This window comes from Alternaria viburni (genome assembly GCF_023758015.1).
Source record: "Alternaria viburni strain BMP 2772 chromosome Unknown scaffold_26, whole genome shotgun sequence".
Taxonomy (NCBI): domain Eukaryota; kingdom Fungi; phylum Ascomycota; class Dothideomycetes; order Pleosporales; family Pleosporaceae; genus Alternaria; species Alternaria viburni.
In genome coordinates, this window is record NW_026055795.1 from 283619 (window position 1) to 304107 (window position 20489).

General features: G+C 51.8%; 8 protein-coding genes across 8 annotated transcripts; 3 read left to right on the top strand and 5 right to left on the bottom strand.

Moving 5' to 3' along the window:
• Positions 1-496: 496 nt before the first annotated feature.
• J4E79_009697 (uncharacterized protein) lies at positions 497-2083 on the top strand (the record flags this gene model as incomplete). Its single annotated transcript, XM_049358540.1, has 1 exon — positions 497-2083. The coding sequence occupies one exon, from the start codon at positions 497-499 to the stop codon at positions 2081-2083; it is 1587 nt and encodes a 528-aa protein (XP_049207010.1).
• A 697-nt stretch (positions 2084-2780) lies between these two features.
• On the top strand, positions 2781-3323 carry J4E79_009698 (uncharacterized protein; the record flags this gene model as incomplete). Its single annotated transcript, XM_049358541.1, has 1 exon — positions 2781-3323. The coding sequence occupies one exon, from the start codon at positions 2781-2783 to the stop codon at positions 3321-3323; it is 543 nt and encodes a 180-aa protein (XP_049207011.1).
• Positions 3324-3403: 80 nt separating this feature from the next.
• J4E79_009699 (uncharacterized protein) lies at positions 3404-4753 on the bottom strand (the record flags this gene model as incomplete). The annotated part of the gene is made up of 1 exon (XM_049358542.1): positions 3404-4753. One exon carries the CDS (start codon positions 4751-4753, stop codon positions 3404-3406), a length of 1350 nt encoding a protein of 449 aa, XP_049207012.1.
• An 887-nt stretch (positions 4754-5640) lies between these two features.
• On the bottom strand, positions 5641-6012 carry J4E79_009700 (uncharacterized protein; the record flags this gene model as incomplete). Its single annotated transcript, XM_049358543.1, has 2 exons — positions 5641-5859; positions 5938-6012. 2 exons carry the CDS (start codon positions 6010-6012, stop codon positions 5641-5643), a joined length of 294 nt encoding a protein of 97 aa, XP_049207013.1.
• Positions 6013-7587: 1575 nt separating this feature from the next.
• On the bottom strand, positions 7588-9024 carry J4E79_009701 (uncharacterized protein; the record flags this gene model as incomplete). The annotated part of the gene is made up of 1 exon (XM_049358544.1): positions 7588-9024. One exon carries the CDS (start codon positions 9022-9024, stop codon positions 7588-7590), a length of 1437 nt encoding a protein of 478 aa, XP_049207014.1.
• A 439-nt stretch (positions 9025-9463) lies between these two features.
• On the top strand, positions 9464-10798 carry J4E79_009702 (uncharacterized protein; the record flags this gene model as incomplete). Its single annotated transcript, XM_049358545.1, has 1 exon — positions 9464-10798. One exon carries the CDS (start codon positions 9464-9466, stop codon positions 10796-10798), a length of 1335 nt encoding a protein of 444 aa, XP_049207015.1.
• Positions 10799-15720: 4922 nt separating this feature from the next.
• On the bottom strand, positions 15721-16723 carry ADK1 (adenylate kinase; the record flags this gene model as incomplete). Its single annotated transcript, XM_049358546.1, has 4 exons — positions 15721-16183; positions 16241-16395; positions 16448-16500; positions 16561-16723. 4 exons carry the CDS (start codon positions 16721-16723, stop codon positions 15721-15723), a joined length of 834 nt encoding a protein of 277 aa, XP_049207016.1.
• Positions 16724-17238: 515 nt separating this feature from the next.
• YME2 (mitochondrial escape protein 2) lies at positions 17239-19882 on the bottom strand (the record flags this gene model as incomplete). The annotated part of the gene is made up of 3 exons (XM_049358547.1): positions 17239-18811; positions 18858-19763; positions 19824-19882. The coding sequence occupies 3 exons, from the start codon at positions 19880-19882 to the stop codon at positions 17239-17241; spliced, it is 2538 nt and encodes an 845-aa protein (XP_049207017.1).
• Positions 19883-20489: the final 607 nt, after the last annotated feature.

The window sequence follows — 20489 nt, forward strand, 5'->3', positions numbered from 1 at the left end:
CAACGACGCCGCGAGTACATCTTGGTCATTAATACAAAGACCGAGAGCCTTCTTGTTTGAACAGCTTTTCCTTTCTGAACAACGAAATGGGACCTGCGTAGTCTATCCAAATCCACTGTTTGCTCCCACCTTCAAAGTGAAAGTAGTCCAAATGGCAGCTGGAAGGCGATACTACACTTCAGCGTCACAGACCTTGCGCGCCACGCGATTGCCTAAGTCTACGATAATTACAGACACTACGACTATGTTACTACCTGGCCAGTTTCACATGCCTCGTCCAACACCCCCGCCATATGTGGTCGCAAAGACACTGACCCAATACCTCTTTGGCGAGACCACACTACCATCGTTTCTTCAGCGATACGGCGACATCTTACTGGCGCTCACAGGGGGCGCAGCTGCAGCATCGGGCCTGTGTTGGTTCTTCCAGCACAACAAATGTAATCGCAAAAGGATCAGGCTGGCGGTCTACCATGTCGTCCGCACGCTTCAGATCATGCCTGACCTAGAGCAACGTATGGAGGAGATGCCAGAGGATCTTTATAAGGAGATTGCCCGTGAGGTCGATCGGATGATCGGCACTTATTTGACTGCATCAGAGGGTGAAACTACCTTTAGGATGGCTAAACGTAAGCTTTTGGATGATTACGAAGCATTTGAGAGAGAAAGAGAGGCTGAAAGGAGAGTAAGAAGGAGGGTAGACGATGGGGCGGCAGGAGACGTGCCTGAGATCACAGTTCAGTCTCCATCTTCCACAGGTCAACTGGAGGGAAGTCTGATTCATGAGGAAGGGATACACCAAGATGACCAGCCGGATATGGCTATGCTAGGCTACAATCCGACAGCAAAGCACATAAGCCCAGTACGAGAGCGGCCCTCGCCCACTTCTCCCGATATCGATCTCAACTTCTCGGACTTCAGGATACCGTCATCGGAACAGAGTAGAGAGAGTCACGGAAGTCCATCCAGTCTAGGCTTCTTGAACAACTACTCCTCTTCACCGCTGGCGCGGCCGTCGAATCCGACGCCTCGTCGTGGTCGAGGCGGTCCTTACAGCAGCGACGATACGCCTTCGCCACAACGCCCGGGCCCCATAGACCTTTCTAGTGAAGATGTGCCTTCTGGCGAAGACGAACAGCCGATCCTTCGTCCATCGAATCCTACACCTCGTCGTGCCGAAGGCTCTATAGATGTACAAGTCGACACGCCACGGCCGAAGACTGCGCGTACGAGTAGACCTGACCTGGATCAGGAGAGTCATGACCTTTACACTTCTCCTGCTTCTAGAGACGGCACCTCACCAGTGCAAGAATCACCTCGACCGCGCATCACCGGCAACGACATTCGTGAGCGTCGCGAGAGGGCACGTGCTTCAGATGCGCAGAAGACCGCCGTAAAGCCGCCCAATACCGTTTCGTTACGCCAGCCGCCCAGTGCGATGGCTGTGAAGTCCCAAAGTGAAGTTCCAGGGCAACATCTTTCCCCCATAAGAGAGGGCACGTCTCCACATGTTAGCCCTGCGGAAGGCACCAAACAGTATCGCGTTGCGGAGACACGCAAGCTTAACAAACAGCTTGAGGGTGAGAGGGAGGAGCGCCGTCTGTTTAAGAAGGGTATACCGCCGATGGGCGAACAAGCGCGTGATAATGAGGAAGAGCAACTGACCGAGGGAGCGGATGCGGAAGAACAAGATGTACCTCCTGAGCCCAGTCGAAGTGAGGTACCATCCAGATCCGCATCGATCGACCCAGAAGTTGAAGAAGATGATGATAGGGTGCACTTCGAAGACGACTTCGAATATTCCACGTCAGCAGGACCTATTGTAGCCGCCTCACCAACGGTCCGCTACGACAACCCCTCGTCTGCTGCTGCGGCTCAATCCTCTTCGCCGAGATCAAGGCCATCACCTCAGGTAACGGCCAAACGCCAATCACGAAGTTCGGCGGCTCCAAGCCCACCCGAAAGGACTACGGAGAAGGCGGCGAAGACACCTACAAAGACACCTGCGAAGCAAAAGGCTCCACCGACAATCGGGACGCGGAAGAGCGGAAGAATTGCAAAGTTGAAGGGTGAGAAGAAGTGAACATTAGTGTTGAACTCTGTTCAGGATGTCGAGGATGTGCTGGTCGATATTTGCATACTTTAATTGATGATCTGAATGCCGCTTGTTACCCTCTCACAGTCATTTTCTGGCATGCTAATGAATCATTATGTTAATTGGAGAGGGCCATGTTGTCGTGATCAAAATTGCCACTATGTCTCCCAATGAAGATGTGACGTCATCAGCCGTTGTCTTAATCATCTTCATCTTCGTCTCCTCTTCTTTTCCGATCATTTCATCCTCAACAGTTTCTGATCGTGACTTGCCAAAGTTTGCGCATATCCCAACAAAACTCTACATCATCGTAATAGGGTCGCTAGCAGCGCCCCTGCATGGTGGCTGACTATCAGCTGGTCAAGTGATCGGCGTACTGCCCTGGTTTTATTCATCACTGCCTAAACCATGGATTCAGGCCTACAATCGAATCTGCATTTCCCAACCTTTCGCGATCGTGATAGGTGGTTCGGCTACCAGTTTTGACAGTCTCGTGCTATGCGCCACATGGAATCGCTGTTCACCGGCCACGCGGAAATGGGATCATTCCTCAACAAAAGATAAATCCTTCGTGAAGGTAGTGATATAAGAATCTCACTGATGAACTCACACAAAGTATCATAAACACAGCTCCAGAGTTTCAATCAACCTTCAACAATTCCAACCACCAACACCGCCACCCCAAATGGCCAACCCCCAACCCACCCTCTCTGCCTCCCACTTCCACCGCATAACAAACACTTCCAACCCCTCCAACCCCACCCTCGACATCGTCAACGACCACGGCACCCAAAACAGCACCGGCCTCCTCAAACTAACTTGCGAAGGCTACTACTCAGGCCAATACTGGGCTTTCATCCCTTCACCATCACCTTCAACCCCCATCTCTTACCGCCTCCGCACATGGTGGCTAGGCCCAAATCGACTCCTCGATGTCTACGCAGACGACACGTCGAAAGCGGTGTTGAGACGGGCGGACGACCCGCCGCGTGCGCTTGATTGGAGGGTTGGCGAATGGGGTGATGGGACGTGGTGGATTGGGAATGAAGCGAGTGGTGCATTGAAGGTTATGGATGTGGGTGGGGAGAATGGGAGGCAGGTGGTGTTGAGAGAGAAGGATGAGGGTGCGAAGACGCAGAGGTGGAGGATTGAGGTTATTAGGGAGATTAGTGAGGATGAGTTTTATGATAGACCTGCTACGCCGGAGGAGGGGGAGGGCTGTGTATGAAGATCATGATTTGATGTATTCAGTCGTACATTCGTTTCTATTCGTTCCATCTATATACACATGTTCTTGATGCGAAATATCTACGAAGCAGGGGCAGCGGTGCCGTATGGGATCGCCTTTGCGCTCTCAATGTCGACGTAACCGTACTTGCTTCCGGTCTTGTCGTCGGAGAAGCCCTGAGCCCAGGTACCCATGTCCTTCTGGAAGGCCTCGAAGTTCTTCTCGTCGCTCAGGTCGATAGGCTGTTGGTCCTTGCCCAGCTGCCTGATTTGTGTTCCTGCTGCAACGTTGGTGATGCCGAAATCGTTGTCGTCGGTCAATTGGTTGATCGCGGCGTGAACCTCGCCGTTGATGATCTGGCGAGGAAGCTCGGGCTCCTGGGTGACCGGACGAGCGAGACCAACACCATCGACGGTGTTGAGGGCGTCGACCATGGCGGCGGCGCTCTTGAAGCCACCAGTGACGTAGGTCCTGGTCTTGGAGAGCGAAGGTGTAATCTTCTCGGCGAAGTCGAGGAAGAAAGCTTCACGCTTCTTGGTGGACTCGCGCTTGTGGCCGAAAGCAAGCTGCTCGTAGGTACCACCGGAGAGCTCAACAAAGTCGAAGCTGTTGTCCTCAAGCAACTTGCAGAGAGTTGCGGCCTCTTCGGTGCCGAAACCCTTGTCTTGGAACTCAACGGAGTTGAGCTTGATGCCAAGGACGAAGTTGGAAGACGTGCGCTTGCGTACTTCCTGGCCGATCTCGGTGATGATGCGTGCGCGGTTCTCGAGAGATCCACCGTACTTGTCGGTACGCTTGTTAGTGCTTGGGGCGAGGAATTGTGCGAGCAGGTAGCCGTGGGCTCCGTGAAGCTGGATACCGTCGTAACCGGCCTTCTCAAGGTACTCAGCGGCGTGAGCGAAGCCCTCGATGACATTCTTGATATCCTCGTCGGTAGCGGCGCGTGGCTTGGCGAAGGTCATGCCCATGACGTTGCCCTCTAATTGTACGTCGGACGCGGAGATGGGGTTCTTTTGGATGCTCTCGGTTACCTGGCGACCTGGGTGGCTGACCTGGCCGACGATCAAAGAGCCGTGCTTCTTCGACTGTGTCGCAAGCTCCTTGAACATCTCAAAGCGCTCGCCCTCGTACTTTGAGCCACGGGGAATGATGGGGTTGCCAGCAGCCTCGAGGTGGTCGTATTCGATCATAATGTTACCGGTTAGGATGACGCCGAATTCGCCCTCGCCCCATCGTCGGTAGACGTTGACGAGGTTCTTGGAAGGAACACCACGAGCTTCAAGGTTCTGAGCATCCCAAGATGACAGACGCTCGGTCATAGCACCCTTGAGGAATCGGTTCTGGGCGGTTTTCTTGGAGAAAGCAAAGTCGAGAGGCTTTGCCAAAGGAGCAGGGTCCTTCTTCTCGGCTTCATATCTTCTTGGTGCCATGGTTGCGGAAATGTAAATGGGTATCTAACAAAAAAGACAAAAGTATAGTGTAAGAAGACTGATGTTTGGAAGCTGTGTGTTGTGAGTGAGATGCGAACTTGGCGTGCGATCAATGGCGGTCTATAAGTGTTTCGTTAGTGCTTCATCAGTTTTGCATTTCTAAGCTTTTCCACGAGTATGTCGCCAAACAATGACGGACTCGTCCGAGATTGATCCATAGCCACGTCATAGAGATACGCTATAGGCTAGGGCCCGGCTGCGACACCTCGGCAGATGTAGGCAAAGCACCGTGATCTAGACGCGCCTCTTGCGGGATGCCAGAAGATCGCGTTAGGCTATATGGTGGAAAAGAGGGTTGTGGGGTTGAAATGTCGCGCTGGAGCAGCGGATTGCGTGGCGTCATTCTCGCGTTACAAATCGTTCAGGAACCGGACGAATCGGACCGACGATGTTGCGGTTGCGTGCTATCACGTGTCGGTGAGCTGTCAGGAACGCCATCGTCGGAGCACGATCCCATTCGACACCAACACCACGCGTTCAGCGGGTGCCACGACCCATCGATTGCTGAGGTTGCTTCCAAAGGTTTCTAACGCGTTCCTCAAATCGGCGACGTTGTTCCCGCTACACCGATGAAGGGGTCCGCCAACCGGCCGACTCGCCCTCTCCAAAGAGCACCAGATGATAAACATCTCCAACACGCGAATCACTGATAGACCACGACACCTTCCAATATCGACATTTTAACGATTTTATGGCACGTGACGAGTGCAGGTGTCTAAGATACACGGTGGACGGCTACGCTATGTTGGATAGCATCGCCTCCAAGTTCCTTCGCTCCCCGAAATGCTCAAAGCGTTTGTTGCTTGCCAAGATGTATGCGATCGCCCTTACTCCGCCAGCACGGATAGTCCGGTGAAAGGAACCTCCTGGCACTTGTTCTGCTCGGTAATGAGAATCTCGTCACCAGCCTGGCAGTTGGTCGAAGCGAAGACGCGGAGAGACAGGCCCTTGTTGCTGTCGAATGCAACACTCTTGCCAGTGTTGAAACCCTGACACTTGTTGTTACCACCTTCTCCGAAGTTCTTGTACTGGCCGGTCTCGCAGTTCTGGAGGGAGAGATACAAGTCAGCTGGTATTCATGATGAGGATCGCCTCGTTGAGGCTCACATCAAGATATGACTTACGCTAACGGAGAAGGCGCTGATCGCGGAAGTGAAAGCGGCAGCAATGGCAATGACGGAGGTAAGAGTGAACTGCATCTTGAAGTTCTGGGAGGCACGGTCAGCTGGAAGCAAAAGCAAAAGATCGACAAGACACACTGTTGGAGTGTTTGGGGTTAAAGTGGGAGTGAGTTGCTTGACGTTTGAGGATCGTGTTGGATGATGAGCTCTCGAAGGGAAAACAGCCTGATATTTATACCTCATTCAGGCTCGACATGCCATGCTGGAAAAGCACAGTTTCGACAATCCAAGACGCATCCACAACACAATAGCGAGGCTTCCGATCAGCATCTTCAGGCGCCCAGCAGTGCGCTCTCTACTCGGGGTTGTTATGCCAGGCTGGAATGACTAAACCTCTGGAAGAGGCGCTGTAGGCGTCATGGTTCGTCGCCTTAGTTAACACTTTCGCCGCACATGCGATGGTGATTAATGAACGACCGTCGCAACGCTTGGCGATGGTAAGCCTTACACCACCGGTACTTGTTACACCCATGTACACATACCACGATCAGCAAAGCCAAGGAAAACCTGAGCCCTGAAGATGTTCCAAGCCCGACGTAGACGCTCTCACAACTCTTTTATGATTACGATCGTCAACAACGAACCCACTCATGGCAACGCCAGCCACGACCCGACGACGACACAGGGCAGGTCTTCAATCCTCATCGCTGCGCATCAGAGACGGGCAGGAAGCTTCCACCCGCTGATACAGCGGCGTCGCTTGCCTAAGGCCACCATCTAAGATCAATTCGCTGGAGTAACTTCGGTCTCTCCACCACCAAGATCGTACTTTCACGGTCGTCTCGCAAACTAAGGTGTTATGCAAGTGTGTAGACGTCTGAGCAGCTCGGCTCGTCATCCCCTTACTTTGGCTTGATACAATCTACCTGGTCGTTGAAGTAACATGCTTTCTTTCATTACGACATCTACAAGAAGTCAAAGCACCCCAACAATACTACGTGCGACAACACATACTAGAATGATATGCGCTATATGTTAGAGCGGAGGATGCGGGATTTTGTGGCATGCAATCCTTCGACGGGCCGGTAGCAGGAGTCCGGGGAGCAGACCCACGCGGCCCGCCTGATCTACGTGAAAGAAACGCCGATGCACGCGCATCTACCCACCTACGCGCGTTCTTCGGGCCTAAAGAACAGTGTATCCCGGAATGGGACATCTTGCGATCATTCATATGCTACCAAGCAATCCATTTCAGGCTCGGTACTAGTTCGGTCCTCCCCAGTCGCCGAATTGGCCAACCCAGATCTTGGCCAGCGGAATGGTGAGTAAGGCGAGCAAGGCATATTTGTAATACAACTATACATTGCGCAAAGGCAGAGAGCGTAATGATAAGAGTGGGCATCTGGTAAAACGGAGTAGGACCAAATTGGTCATCAGGTCCCAATATTCCGAACACGACGCCCGAGGCTTGAGCTATCTTGATTGCTCGGATTATACCCAGCCTTATCTGAAGGATGATCGGACTATCCATTAACTGACAGACTTCACTGCATTCCTACCAAGAGCTGGTTCCAAATGTCACCACATGCGCTTTCAAAAATCCTGGCCCGCCTTATCGCAGCTCATAGAACGTATACAACAGAATTGAGTAGATTACATCTGACTACCAAGGAGCTTAGCAAGGACCTCAACAAACGGAACGTAGAGCTCAACAAACGGTAAGCGGTTCTCAGAGATCAATCGTTGTCTCGTATCCCGGACAAGGCGCAATAGAGACATAGAATCGATTCGAAGGTCAGCGCGGGCCCTCGTGCAGGAATAGAGGATGCGGCGTAGCTCTCGTGAGTAAGGCGCATCCTCTGAAATTTCGAAATTCTCAGGCAGCATCGCGTTCTCGTCCAGACAGGTCGGAGACACGACGTTCTGCACAACACACCACGTTAGTCGGCCGATCTGATACACATCGACGGCTTTGGTGCCATATTGACCCTCCGGTGGCACGTATGCAGGGTCCATACGCGGTGTTTCCTCTGCCTTTGGATATTCGTCTTGGTTCAAAGTACTAACTTCTGATTGCCGCATGGCGCAGCCAAAGTCGCCTAGCTTGACGATTGGATACTCAGTCTTGTCGCCAGACCTAGAAGTGAGGAAGACGTTCGATAGAATGATGTCGCGATGATATACGACATCCCAAGAGGCGTCTTCCCTAACCTCCAGGCATCCATCCCCAGGCTCCTGTTGCTCAAACTTTTCGAGTACATTCGGACCATAGTGCAGATACACAGCCGCGTGTACCAGGCTCTCCAAGATGTTCCAAACGAAGAGCTCAGGTACTGGAATTTTCGCCTCATAGGCATATTTTGCGAGGAAGTCAAACAACGTGCCTTTGTTGCAGTACTCCGTAATCATCCATGCCGTATCGTGTATGCTCTTCGGTGCGCTACCATCGAAGAACTTGATAACCTTGTCGTGCTGCAAAGTCCCGAGAATATCGAGCTCTCGCTCAGCGAAGCCGAGGTAATCCCTGGGTAGGGGAAGAGTCTTCATGATTTGTGCGGAATTATCAGGGTTATTCTCGTTGTGAACCAAGTAAATACCACGGTTAAAGCTTCCGTCAACGTCTTGCAGCTTCGAGGTGATGCGCCATGTTTCACCAGCTTTATCGCCGGCAACCTTCCCACCAATCGCAAACCGCTCGTCTGCTATCGTGGAGGCAAACTTGATATTCAGCATATCAAGCAGCGTACACATGTCCCTCATCGTCACCTTTCCAGGGGCGTTGCCATCCCTGGCTTTATAACAGCGGACAAAGAGGCCGAATGCGTGATGAAACCCTGGATATCCCTCTGGATCCTCAGGGGAATCTTTTAGATTCATCTCTTTTATAAATCTTGTGAACGGAGCTCTGTAGGGAGGGTAAAACCAGTGGATATCCTTTGAAATACACCAGCGCTTGAACTCGTTGCAGTAGTCCGAGCAGTCCGGACCTTCCGGTTCTAGCTCGTTGAGCCATTGGGGTGTTGAATGCGGTGCCACGCCGTCGTTGCTGACATTCGTCGTTTCTGTTGTACTTGAGCCCTTCGAGGCCATGTTGAAACCCGCAACGCAAGATCTACGCGATGTATGTCTTTGTCGGTTGTTGAAGCCGAACTAGTGAAAAAGGAAAAGAAGATTATGGCATACTATATACCGTTCCGGTCTATAGTGCTGCTCCAGATCAGTATCACATCGTGTATCAACAACGTGTAACGTTGTGGAGAACAGGTCATGATCCGCGTACACAACACTGTGCCTCTATGAATCATCTGCATGCCGTTAACAAAGTGCACCGAGAGGTATGTGCACGGCGTATCTGTCCACTTCGTATATACCCTGATCATGATGCTGCTGAACTGTCGATAGGATTGATTTCTCGCGAGGAGGCCTTTAGTATAATACGTCCTTCGAACCGGTTCGTTTCAATCGCCAAAAAGTACATCGAAATCCCTTCGATACTGCCCGTCAAATGTCTGTAAACCCGAGCCACAATATGTCAGTGGAGACTTACAAGCGCCTCAACCGAGCCGACAGCGGCACCTTCATATGTGAAGACGAAACCGAAAGTTTCTGCGACGGAATGCTACACCTTGCCGACTACCTGATCGAAGAAGACCCCAAACTCGACAAGCCCGATCAGCTTACCCTACGTTACTTCAGACGAGTCTACCAGATTCCAGACAACACTAACTACGTAATTACTAGATTATTGGACCGTACCCAACTAACTACATCACCCTCTGATCCTGCCGATGCACCAGGTCTGGCTCATTGTATACAGCTTGTGTCAAACAACGAATCTGGAAGTTGGGCCGAGAACCGGGCTGAGAATGAGCGTACAGTAAAGAACCTACTGCTAGACCGAGCAAACCGAGCATGTAATCGCGATATCTTCGCTGTTGGAAAAGTCGTTGGTGGACGATGGACTATCGAGTCCGAACTGGGAGGTGTTGACGGGACTTTCAATCAGGGTATCTTCTTCGTGCGCGATAATCTCCAAGAAGAAAAGCGCATTATGAAGGTCTTACCTTCAGAAGCCATGTATCCTGGCTTTCAAGCTCGAGAGATGAATATTATGAGCCGCCTACATCATCGCAACATCATCACCCTCTACGACGCGCATCTCCCTAGCCCGGTAACCGAACGCCACGCCTCGCCGTACCTAGTAACAGAGTATTGCGACAAAGGTACTCTGGCCAATCTGATCAAAAACCGGAACGAGCGCGGCAAGCTTATCCCAGAAAGCTTCGTCTGGCAAGTCTTCGAAGCGCTAGTAACAGCCATTCAGTACCTACATCACGGACCCTATCCCTACAACGAGGCGGCCTACAATTGGGATCCCATCACCCACCGTGACATCATCCCATCCAACATCTTTCTGAAAAGCGACCCACAGGTCAACCCGAGCGACTACCCGGTTAGCATCAAACTAGCAGATTTCGGCTGTGCCATCACCGATAGCGAAATGGAAGCTCACCACTATACCCTCCGTGATCTTCCTCTCGTAGCTGATCAGTACAGGCCCCCAGAAGGGGCGCAAGCGGCTGAAGCGACGGATATGTATCAAGTTGGGCTGGTCATCTCGCTCATGTATTGCATGACGGATAGCCCTTTGCGAGATCTTGTCGAAACGAGTAACTTATCACGGGACTGTCTTAAGGGCTACAAGGGGTATTCGTCTGAGTTGCGCATGTATATTGAGATGTGTCTTGATGTTGAGGATGACCAACGGCCCGATGCGAACTTCTTTCTACTGCGTATTCAAAGTGCGCGGAGGTCGTTGCGCAACATGGGTAGGTTTGATGGGCAGGTCGAGCTTTTTACATAGGGCCGATATCACCTGAGCGCTAGGTGAGTGAGCTTCGAGAAGCTATTGTAGGTGTACCCAACGTAATCATTTACCTCTTTGTCCGTCTCAACTCATGTGAAAGCTCCAAGACATACGTCATCAAACGCGCACGGTAGTTTTTAGCTGTTGCGAAAGCGTGATCGTGAGGAGTATAGACCGTTCTCAATGTCGCTAAGGAGTTTGTAAAGCCTTGGATGTGGTTATATACGTACAAAGCTGATGCCATTCCCTTATGAAGATGCTGTTCGCATGTTCTCAGTTGTTGAGGAGTGAGAAGCCCCGTTGCTGAATGAGGTAACGCGGCTGTCGATCGCCCACGAGCCCGATGGCTTCATCCCGAGGTCTCTTCGGCCCATGCTACACCACACCCACCCGGATATGCATCAAAACGGATCGTGCGACTCACGAAATCTCATAGTATTCTCTGTACACCAGTCTGCTCTATCGTACTTTAATGGAGTCTTAATGTGAGATGGCTCTTGCGACGTGCGAGGGCCGGACCATTGAGCGCGCTGTCGAGCCCACATTCGATAATAGCTCTATGACATCCCCATTAACTACGACCATCGACGGGTATATTGGGCATCACAAAGCCATTGACGAAATATATTCATGTGTTCGCGCAAGCATCGATTCAACAGTCGCTGCGCTATGATCTCAAAGTTGTCTGCATAGCCCTGATATCGCTCATAGGCCTAGGGCTCAGCCTCGCATCACAAGCGCTTACGCTTACATACAATGCTCACCTGCGTTGCAGGATGAAAGTCAGAGCCTCTGCACACCCCCTCGTGCCACTCTACCAATTCCTGGAAATGTCTAATACTGAAATGCCGGCGTGTCTTCCGATCCACCAACTCAGTCACGAATTAGGCGATGGGTATTATCCTGCGTCCTTGATGGAATCGGCGCGATGCGGTTGCCACCACTGCGCGTTTGTCTACAACGGCAGGCCAAACCATAACCTCGCAGACGAAGTTGGAGTGACAATGTCGAAAACCACATTACGAATTTCCTATCACATCACATCTATCACGGATCCAGCCTGTTCAGTAAAAGAGTTTTTCGTTCTAAGCAGTAAGTCAAATCGCCTTGTGTAAGACTACTCTACTGATAGTGCAGCTGAGAACGATCCTGTGATTCCCATGTCGAGAAGTGTGCAAAGGTACACTGGCTCAGAACAAAGCTTTCGGATAATCAAGGACTGGATTGAGACGTGTCTCGCTACACACACAGGCCTATGCTCAAAACACAGTGCCAAAAATGGCGCCTCTGAATTGCCTGATCGAGTTTTAGAGCTAAGCCTGGGTATGCCGCCTCGAGTTCGTTTGGTTGACACTGGGAACAGACCAGAGAGATACGCATGCCTGAGTCACTGTTGGGGCGGCTGGCAGCCTTTGCAGACGACTCGTGATACGATTTCGGCTCATCGACAAAACATTAATCTTGGAAGCCTACCGAAAACTTTCCGGGATGCTATCAAAGTCGTTCTCGCCATTGGTATCCAGCATATCTGGATAGATTCATTGTGTGTACGTCAATTCTTATCAAAGACCCCATGCGCGAATGTATGCTGACATTTTGAACAGATCATCCAAGACGACGAGGAAGACTGGCAAACTCAGTCCGTCCTGATGGCCAAAACATATGCCAATGCAACCGTGACAATCGCAGCGTCAGCAGCTTCAAATTCATCCCAGGGTCTGTTCCGTATTGCAGACGATGACCATCTCAGTCAATCCGTGTCTGACACTTCCGGCATCTACATGAGGGAACCGCTGAGACATCTTGCAGCTGAACTACCCCTCCTAAATCGAGGTTGGGTCTTCCAAGAACGCCTCTTAAGCCCTCGAGTCGTTCACTTCGCCGAGAATGAGCTCATATGGGAGTGTATGGAGTGTGATGACTGCGAATGTGGGGCCATGGATGATGGGCATGACGCCTGGCTGGCCTCAAAAAGTAGTTCCTATCTGGTGCAATTGCACATGATCAAGAACGATCATCTCGAGCTATTGCGTACATGGTCAAAACTGATCAATAGTTATTCGTCTCTGAAGCTATCGAAACCAAGCGACATCTTTCCTGCGATCTCGGGTATTGCCAAGAGTTTTGGAAGAGCCACTGGATGGGAATATATTGCTGGTATTTGGAAGGAAACAATGCCCCGTGGTCTGTTATGGTATGCAGATTGGCCATCGCGTCGACGCCATCCATGGCAAGCGCCGACGTTCTCATGGGCATCTGTTCACTCTAAGGCAATCCATGCAGTGGATGACGACGCGATGACGGTGTTGGTCACTGTCATCGAAGCTAAAACTCAACCTATCGGCGAAGACTCTACAGGTCAACTAAAGAGTGGGCATATTGTTCTGTCAGGGACTATAGTGTTAGCGACCCTTCGCCATGCGCAACACGGTGAATCAGACTTCGAGGTCGAGACTTTTCCCAAGGATGGAGAAGACGCAGTTCGACTGCGCTTGTTGGAAGATGACTTCGAGCTCATGCAGTCAGGTTATCGAGTGCAAGATGGAGAAACGATATTCTGTCTCAAAATGTGTTGGATCAGTCCTCCAGATGAAGACTTAACTAGATCGTCCATATACTTGGTTCTTTCAGGAAGAGACGCTAGCTCTTGGGAGGCCAGGGGCATGGCGGGCGAACACGGATATGAGAGAATAGGTATCTGTTGGGATCGAGACATTGCGCATAGGCCTACCAGACTATCTTTCGAAGACTCATCACCCTTGAAGGCCGTCTGGCACAACGCTGTGCTAAAGATTGTTTAGTCTACACATCGGGGAATCTGTTTGGGTTCTATCTAGCTGTTAGCACAAACAGTAAGATGTCTTAGAACTATGTTAATTGCTGCACAGCTAAAACACAACAAGAGAGATACATACTTAATGAGCTAGCAAGATATTTGAAAACTATTCGTGGCGGCTACTTTACTCTAATCGCCTAGGCTTCAAGTGCAACCAATAAGGAGTAGCTGGGGCATTAGGCACACTATGCAAACAGTGAAAGTATCGGGACCCGATAATGTGCCACACAAATTTAGTACGGAATGCTCTAGTATGTACACCCTAACGTGTAAATCTCTCGATTTAAGAACCGAACGCCCCAACACCATGCGAGATGCAATGCAACATAACCCACCATCTCTCTACATATCCTTCTAAAGATATCATAGCACCAACATTGCGCATTCCTTCTAAACCATATCCCATGCCCATGCTCCTATCTTTTCCCCTCTTGTGATCCTCTCCAATTAACCCAACCACACCCACCAAAACAGCAAAATAACCGCCGCAAAGAACCCCACCCAAGCCTTCCACCCCACACCCGTCTTCTGCGCCATCCTCAACATGCGATTCATAGTGCCCTTTATCTTATGCCTGGAATTCTCGAACTGGTCGTTCATCTTCTCGGCGAGGGTGGTGGAGTCGCGGATTTCGTCGCCGATGAGGTGAGTTAACTATTTCAACATTAGCAGACCGTTCCGCATGCAATATGAGGATGTAGGGGGAGAGGGAGGCAAAACATACATCCTTCAACATCTTAACCTTCCCCGTCAAAACACCAACATGCTCATCATTCTGACTCTCCAACTCATCCAACACAGCCGCCGAGTACTGCCCTCTTGAATTCGGTGTCGCGGATCTGTAAATCCCATCTTCACGTCCTCCCCCATAACCACCACTTCCTCCCCTCCCACTTCCACTCCCACCTCCTACCCCATACCCCCCATACCCACCACCCCCATACGCACTTCCCCCCGCGCTACCCCCAGGATACAGCCCTCCACCTCCACTCCCACTCCCACTACTTCCCCCTGAATACGCATCCGCAGACGAACCCGGATACCCATACCCCTGGCTTATACTGGCATTGTAGGGGGAAGCGCGCGTTTTGTTTTTTGACTTCGAGGGCGAGGCGCTGCGGTTGTAGGAGGAGAAGAGGTCGTCGCGGGGGTCGGCGCGCGTGAATCTACTTGACATTGTAGCGTATATGTGTGTGTGTGTGTGTGTGTGTGTGGTGCGGGTTAGAGTGGGATGGCAGGTGTGCTGTGGCACCTTTTTCGGGTGCGGGAGAAGCGTTATGGGCTGAGGTTCGTCTTCGTCTTCGGCGCGTTGTGCTCGAGGCCTGGGGTCTAAGGTTTGGAGCGTGGCGCGCGCGGTTCGTTGAGGTAGGTATGCGATTGCGATTGCGCCTGCGGTGAATGCGCGTATACGATACGAAAGCGTAATCGTGTGCTGTGGAGTAGATTACGCTGAGGACACTTTTTCGCGGGAGTGACAAGTCGCCCCGGAGGTTAGGAGAAGTTGTGTTGTGCTAACGCCGAGGCCACGGGTTCGCGCGACTTGGGACTAGGGAACACGTTGTTGGAACGGCGGGCGGCGGCGGGAGGGAGCACGTGTGTTTGTGGCGCAAGGAACATTAAAGGTAGTGACTTGCGAGCAGTGTGCAGTATATATGTTTCAATCACCAGGACAAGGCATCCTCATAGACTTTTGGGTGTGGTCACAAAACTACGGTTCGCAAGAGGCCACATTCGCGACCACATAAGCATCAATCATGAACATCTCTAGCATTCCCGATCTCGGTAAACTACCAGAAAACCAGTCCGCAAGAGCCATCTGAAATACACAGGTATGCCCCCACAGACCACCCACACCACGCGTATGCATCTGTACAAGTACAAGGAACCCATCCAAACCATATGTGCATTCTTTCATTCCAAAGCGTAAAAGTGGACTTTTCTCGTAACGTGGCTTTGAAACATGATCAGCCGACTGCTGCGAGACTCTACGCGTCTGCCTGGCGGTATGAAAGCGTAGGCGTGACCCGTAGTTGTATCTTCGCAATCCGGTACCACATTCCCTGCTCACATCGCCGGAGGCCACCTAGTTCTTAAGCCCGACCTTGTTGAGCAGACTACCCGTCCGTCCAGCAACCATGGCCTTGTCGTCGAAAATCTTAAGCAGACTCTTCCATACCTGGCCAGGCTCTTGGCTCGCATCGACCGGCTTCCAGATACCCGTCTTCTGGTAGTATGCGACAACCGGCGCAGTCTGGGCATGGTATGTTGACAGGCGCTTCTTAAGCGTGTCCTCGTTGTCGTCGGAGCGCTGGATGAGCGGCTCGCCTGTCACGTCGTCCGTCATGGGCGCCTTGGGCGGGTTGAAAATCTTGTGGTAGGAGCGGCCGGAGGCGGGGTGCACGAGGCGGCCGGTGATGCGCGAGACGAGGAGGCCGTCGTCGATTTGCAGTTCTACGGCGTGTTGGAGGGGCTTCTTGGTTATGCTGAGCATGCCGTCGAGCTTCTCGGCTTGGGTTACTGTGCGGGGGAAGCCGTCGAGGATGAATCTGGGGGTGGGGTTGTGTTAGCATGTCCTTCAAAAGTGTGTAGAAGAGGGGACGCACCCCTTGGAGCACTCTGCGTTGTTCTCGAGCTCCGTCTTGATCATGTTGATCATGATCTCGTCGCTAACCAGACCACCCGCGTCCATGATCTTCTTTGCTTCCCGGCCGAGCGCAGTCTTTGCCGCGACTTGCGCGCGCAGCATGTCTCCGGTCGCCTGCAATCTGTCAGCCTCCAATCCCTTATCCCACTCATTCTCAAAAACTCACAAGATGGCAAGCGCAGAACTTCTCCTTGATCTTGGGCGCTTGAGTACCCTTGCCTAACATGCCGTGTAAGCAAAACTGCCTTTTTTACCCTCTCTCAACTAGGAACAACATACCAGCACCGGGCGGGCCCATCAAGATCATCCTGACGCTCTCCGCAGACGCAGGCGCGCCCCCATTCTGACCCGCGAGTCTCTTTTCCAGGTCAGCGATGCGCTTCTCAAGGCTGGTGACGGTGCTCTTGAGGTCATCGACCGACGCATCTGTTAAAGGTGCCATTGCGCCGAAGTTGTGAGGATGATAAGTCCGGTGGGGAAGATAAAAGTGGGTGAGAAGAGTAGAGTACGACGAGCAGAGTAAGATGATGCGCGGACCGCTGGGAGGGGATTAAGGACGGTTGCGCAATGGCAGTGGGCAAGGTCGCGTTGTGGATGAGGTGGAGCTCACGGTCGAGTTGCTTGCTCGGTTGTGCACGTCCCTGCTTTCAACTTCGGCTGCTGCGGCGGGAAAATGCGTCCCTTCTGCCCGATCCTCGGTCTCACCCTGGCATTGGCGCGGTGATGTCAGAGGAAAATGCGCCGCGGACTTTGCTAGGCATACTCATAGCGGTGAATTCGCTGCTGTGATCAATGCCGATAGTATTTCGTGCTCTTCGGGACGGGTTTGTTTCTGAGGTCAGTGCATCACAAGCATTGAACAGGTGGGGTCACCGTAGCAATTCCACACGGCTGCGCGCATAGCATCTACAAATTTCATGAAGGGAGATGGTATCATCATACACGTAGTCCTCAATCCTAATACTCCTTCCCAAGCACCTTCTTCAACCCCTTCATCTCCCCCTCATACCTCTCCACCTTCCCCTGACTAACCATCAACTTACTCAGCAGATAATTCACCCTCCCAGCAGTCTGCGCAGGCTGATTCCTCAACTTGCTCAGCAGCAACAACTCATTCTCACACTTATCAATCGTCGCGCTCTCAATCTTCGTTAGATGCGTCAGGATAGCCAAATCCAATCTTGACTTCAACACCTTATCCTCAGTCAAGCGCTTGAACGCAGGGTGGTAGACGGGTTTGCCTGGCTTGATGATAGACGGACGGCCATTCGCGCCAGAGACAATGGATATGAGTTCTGCTTGTTCGAGAGCACGGAGAACAGATTCACCGCCTGTTTTGAGAATATCATCGATGAGAACTTCGTTGTAGCGGAGGCTTTCTTTCTGGGCGAGTTCCTTGATGAGGAACCAGGCTTGTTCGGCGTTCCAGTGGCGGTTCCCGCCTTCGTCTTCAGCGCCGAAGATGAACATTTTGAGAATCTCCGACGCGGACTGGTCGATGATTTCGTGGACAGCTTTGGTGGGTGTTTCGCCGGTCTTGATTCGGCGGGACAGGAATTCGAGGTCTGTGAGGCGGCCGCCTAGAAGGTCGATGCAGGTATCGAGCTCGTCGAGATCGTCGCGGTGTTGAGAGGGGAGTTTCTTGGGTGAGCCGTCTTTTGGCGCTGGGTCGTCTTCGACGTCGGCGTCGAGATGGGTGATTACGAATCGTTTCGCGACCTCCGGACTGCAATCAGATAGCGAGATCTGACGGAACATGCGGTCTGGCATCGCCTTGGAGAGCGACTTGCTGAATGCGACATCATTGGTCAGGAAGATCACGTGAGCCACGTTCGTCGTTGTGAGACGCGCAGCCCATTCAGCAATCTTATCATAGACGATGCCGCCTTCTTGGCTCTTGTGGAGGAAGTTGTCAATCACAACAATAGGCCTGCGTTCCGGGTGTGCCTCCAACCACTCGTCATCGCCCAAGTGCGCATCCTTGTCGTTCTTGTGTCGTGTGTCCAGTGCGATTTGTCGTAAAGCCGAGGTAGTCGTGTTCCAAATTTTGCTGAGCTGAGAGTCAAGAGTCTCCGAGAAGCCCGTCTTGACGCCTGTAGCACCTTGAGCGGCCATGTCGATCATTCCAGATATGCTGTTCATCCAGCTGAATACTGGTCTGTATCCCACAGAAAGCGCAGCAGCGTTGATAGTAGCGCTCTCGCCACGGGCTTCTTGGATGGGCTTGCAGTCGATCACAAGCTTGAGTTTCTTATCCTCCAAGGCCTGGTCTACGACGAGCTCGCGCTTGCCGGAACCGCGAGGGCCCTGAACGATGATGAAAGTTTCGGCAGTCTCCATCAACCAGGTTTGGATCTGTTCGATATTGTCTTTTCTGTCATCCCAGATGGCATCCATGCCGTCGTCGTCATCGCGCGTCTTGCCGCCGTGAATGATGTCCGTAGCATAGCCCTTAATCCATTGGTACCACTTGTTGTCTTCGATATGGAAGTTGCGCGTGATATGGGCCTTGACGAAGAATGTGCGGATGCTGTGTACCTGTCAGTTTGGGTCGTAAACGTGCATGACTGACTTACGGGTCGAAGATGATAGCAACAAGAGCTGCAATAAGGGCCGCTATGATCGGAATGATGATCCTCGGATGACCAAAGATCCAATCCCTGATATACCTCGGCTTGATCTTCTGCTCGTACTTCAACCGTAAGACCGTACCCAACTTGCCTCCACCCTCAGCTTCCGAAACCACGTAGCCATGCATGCAGTTCCTCGCCATGATAGCCTTACCGATACTAGTATAGTCCAGATACGCGAACTTGGGAAGGACCTTCGAATCCGGAGGTTGCATAACGATATCTCCCAGCTTGCCATAAGGCCTGAAGAACTGGAAGAGCTGCTCCTGGCTCATCTCAACAGCCTCAGAAGCTGGAACGCCCGGTTCAGCAGACACAAACTCGACCCGCAGGCGTGAAGCAGGCAGACGCATGAGATCTTCCACCCAAGGTTTTCCCTTGACCATCTTCGCGCGCATCCTCTTCCACGGACTCCACCATGGCTTGACTGGCTCATCTCTCAGGTACTGCTGCAGCACCTTCTCGATCTCAGAAGCGGACGCATTGCCATCGTGAGTGAATTTGACAAATGCTCCTCCCTCTCTCGTCCGCGGGAGCACTTCAGTGCCAGTAATTTGGAGGTTGCGTTTCACACTTGCTCGCTCAATAACGGCTTTGGGGTCGGTGCCAGAGATGGTTGGACTGATAAGGCGATCGAAGAGCCCAGGGAGAGGAAGTCCCAGTACCTTGCGGATCTGGATTGGGAAGACATTGTTGAAGAAAAGGATTCCTTCGTTAGGCCCGGCGCTGATGTGGCCGGTTTTGTCTTCGCCTGCTTGTAGTCCAGTCACATACCGAGCGGGGACGGTCCACGGTCTGCGGCAAGCCAAATCACTTGGTTTCAAAGTCGCAGCAAGTGTCGGATGGATATTTCTGATGATTTGTTAGTACACTTTCGATGATCGGCAACCAGGATCGGCTTCGTGAACGTGCTTCAATGGCCCTTGCACAGGGCGACGGCAGGCTTGATGCCAGCCGGTACGGGGTATCATCCTCAGTATCTAATTGTCACCGGGGCATAGCGACATGTAAAAAGAGTTGATCGCTCGAGCGATGTTTGCTGCCTAGGGTGTGGTTTGTTGACGGCGAATCTGGAGTTGGAGGTGCGTGACGTCACTAATCCTGAATCTTGGCTTTGTGCATTCGCGGCCTGGCGAAGCGAAGCGGCGGCGACGGACTGTCACTGATGCCAAACTCTCAGCGCTTATGAAAGGTCCATGTAAAAAATCTCAGCCGCACTTACAATGACTGTACTCACTATGATGGTACCGCGCATTTTCGATAATCAATATAGTCAAGAACCTCACATGCATGCCACAGGAAGTTGTCAAATGATGATTTGAACATAGCATTCGCATATATATACAAATTGAGTGCGAAATGAATTAACCAAAAGCCAACAACCAAAGCAAGAAAACATTGTACACTGCAGGTGCCACCCAGCTGACTCCGCATACTGAAAAGGTATCGTGCAGGTAAACGAGGGAAAATGCTTGTACACAAAAGATCAAACGCCAAACAAATCGTGAATATAACCCGAGACCCCCCATCTTTTATCATGAGCCCAACCATCTTTTCCCATGCATCTTTTCTACTTCA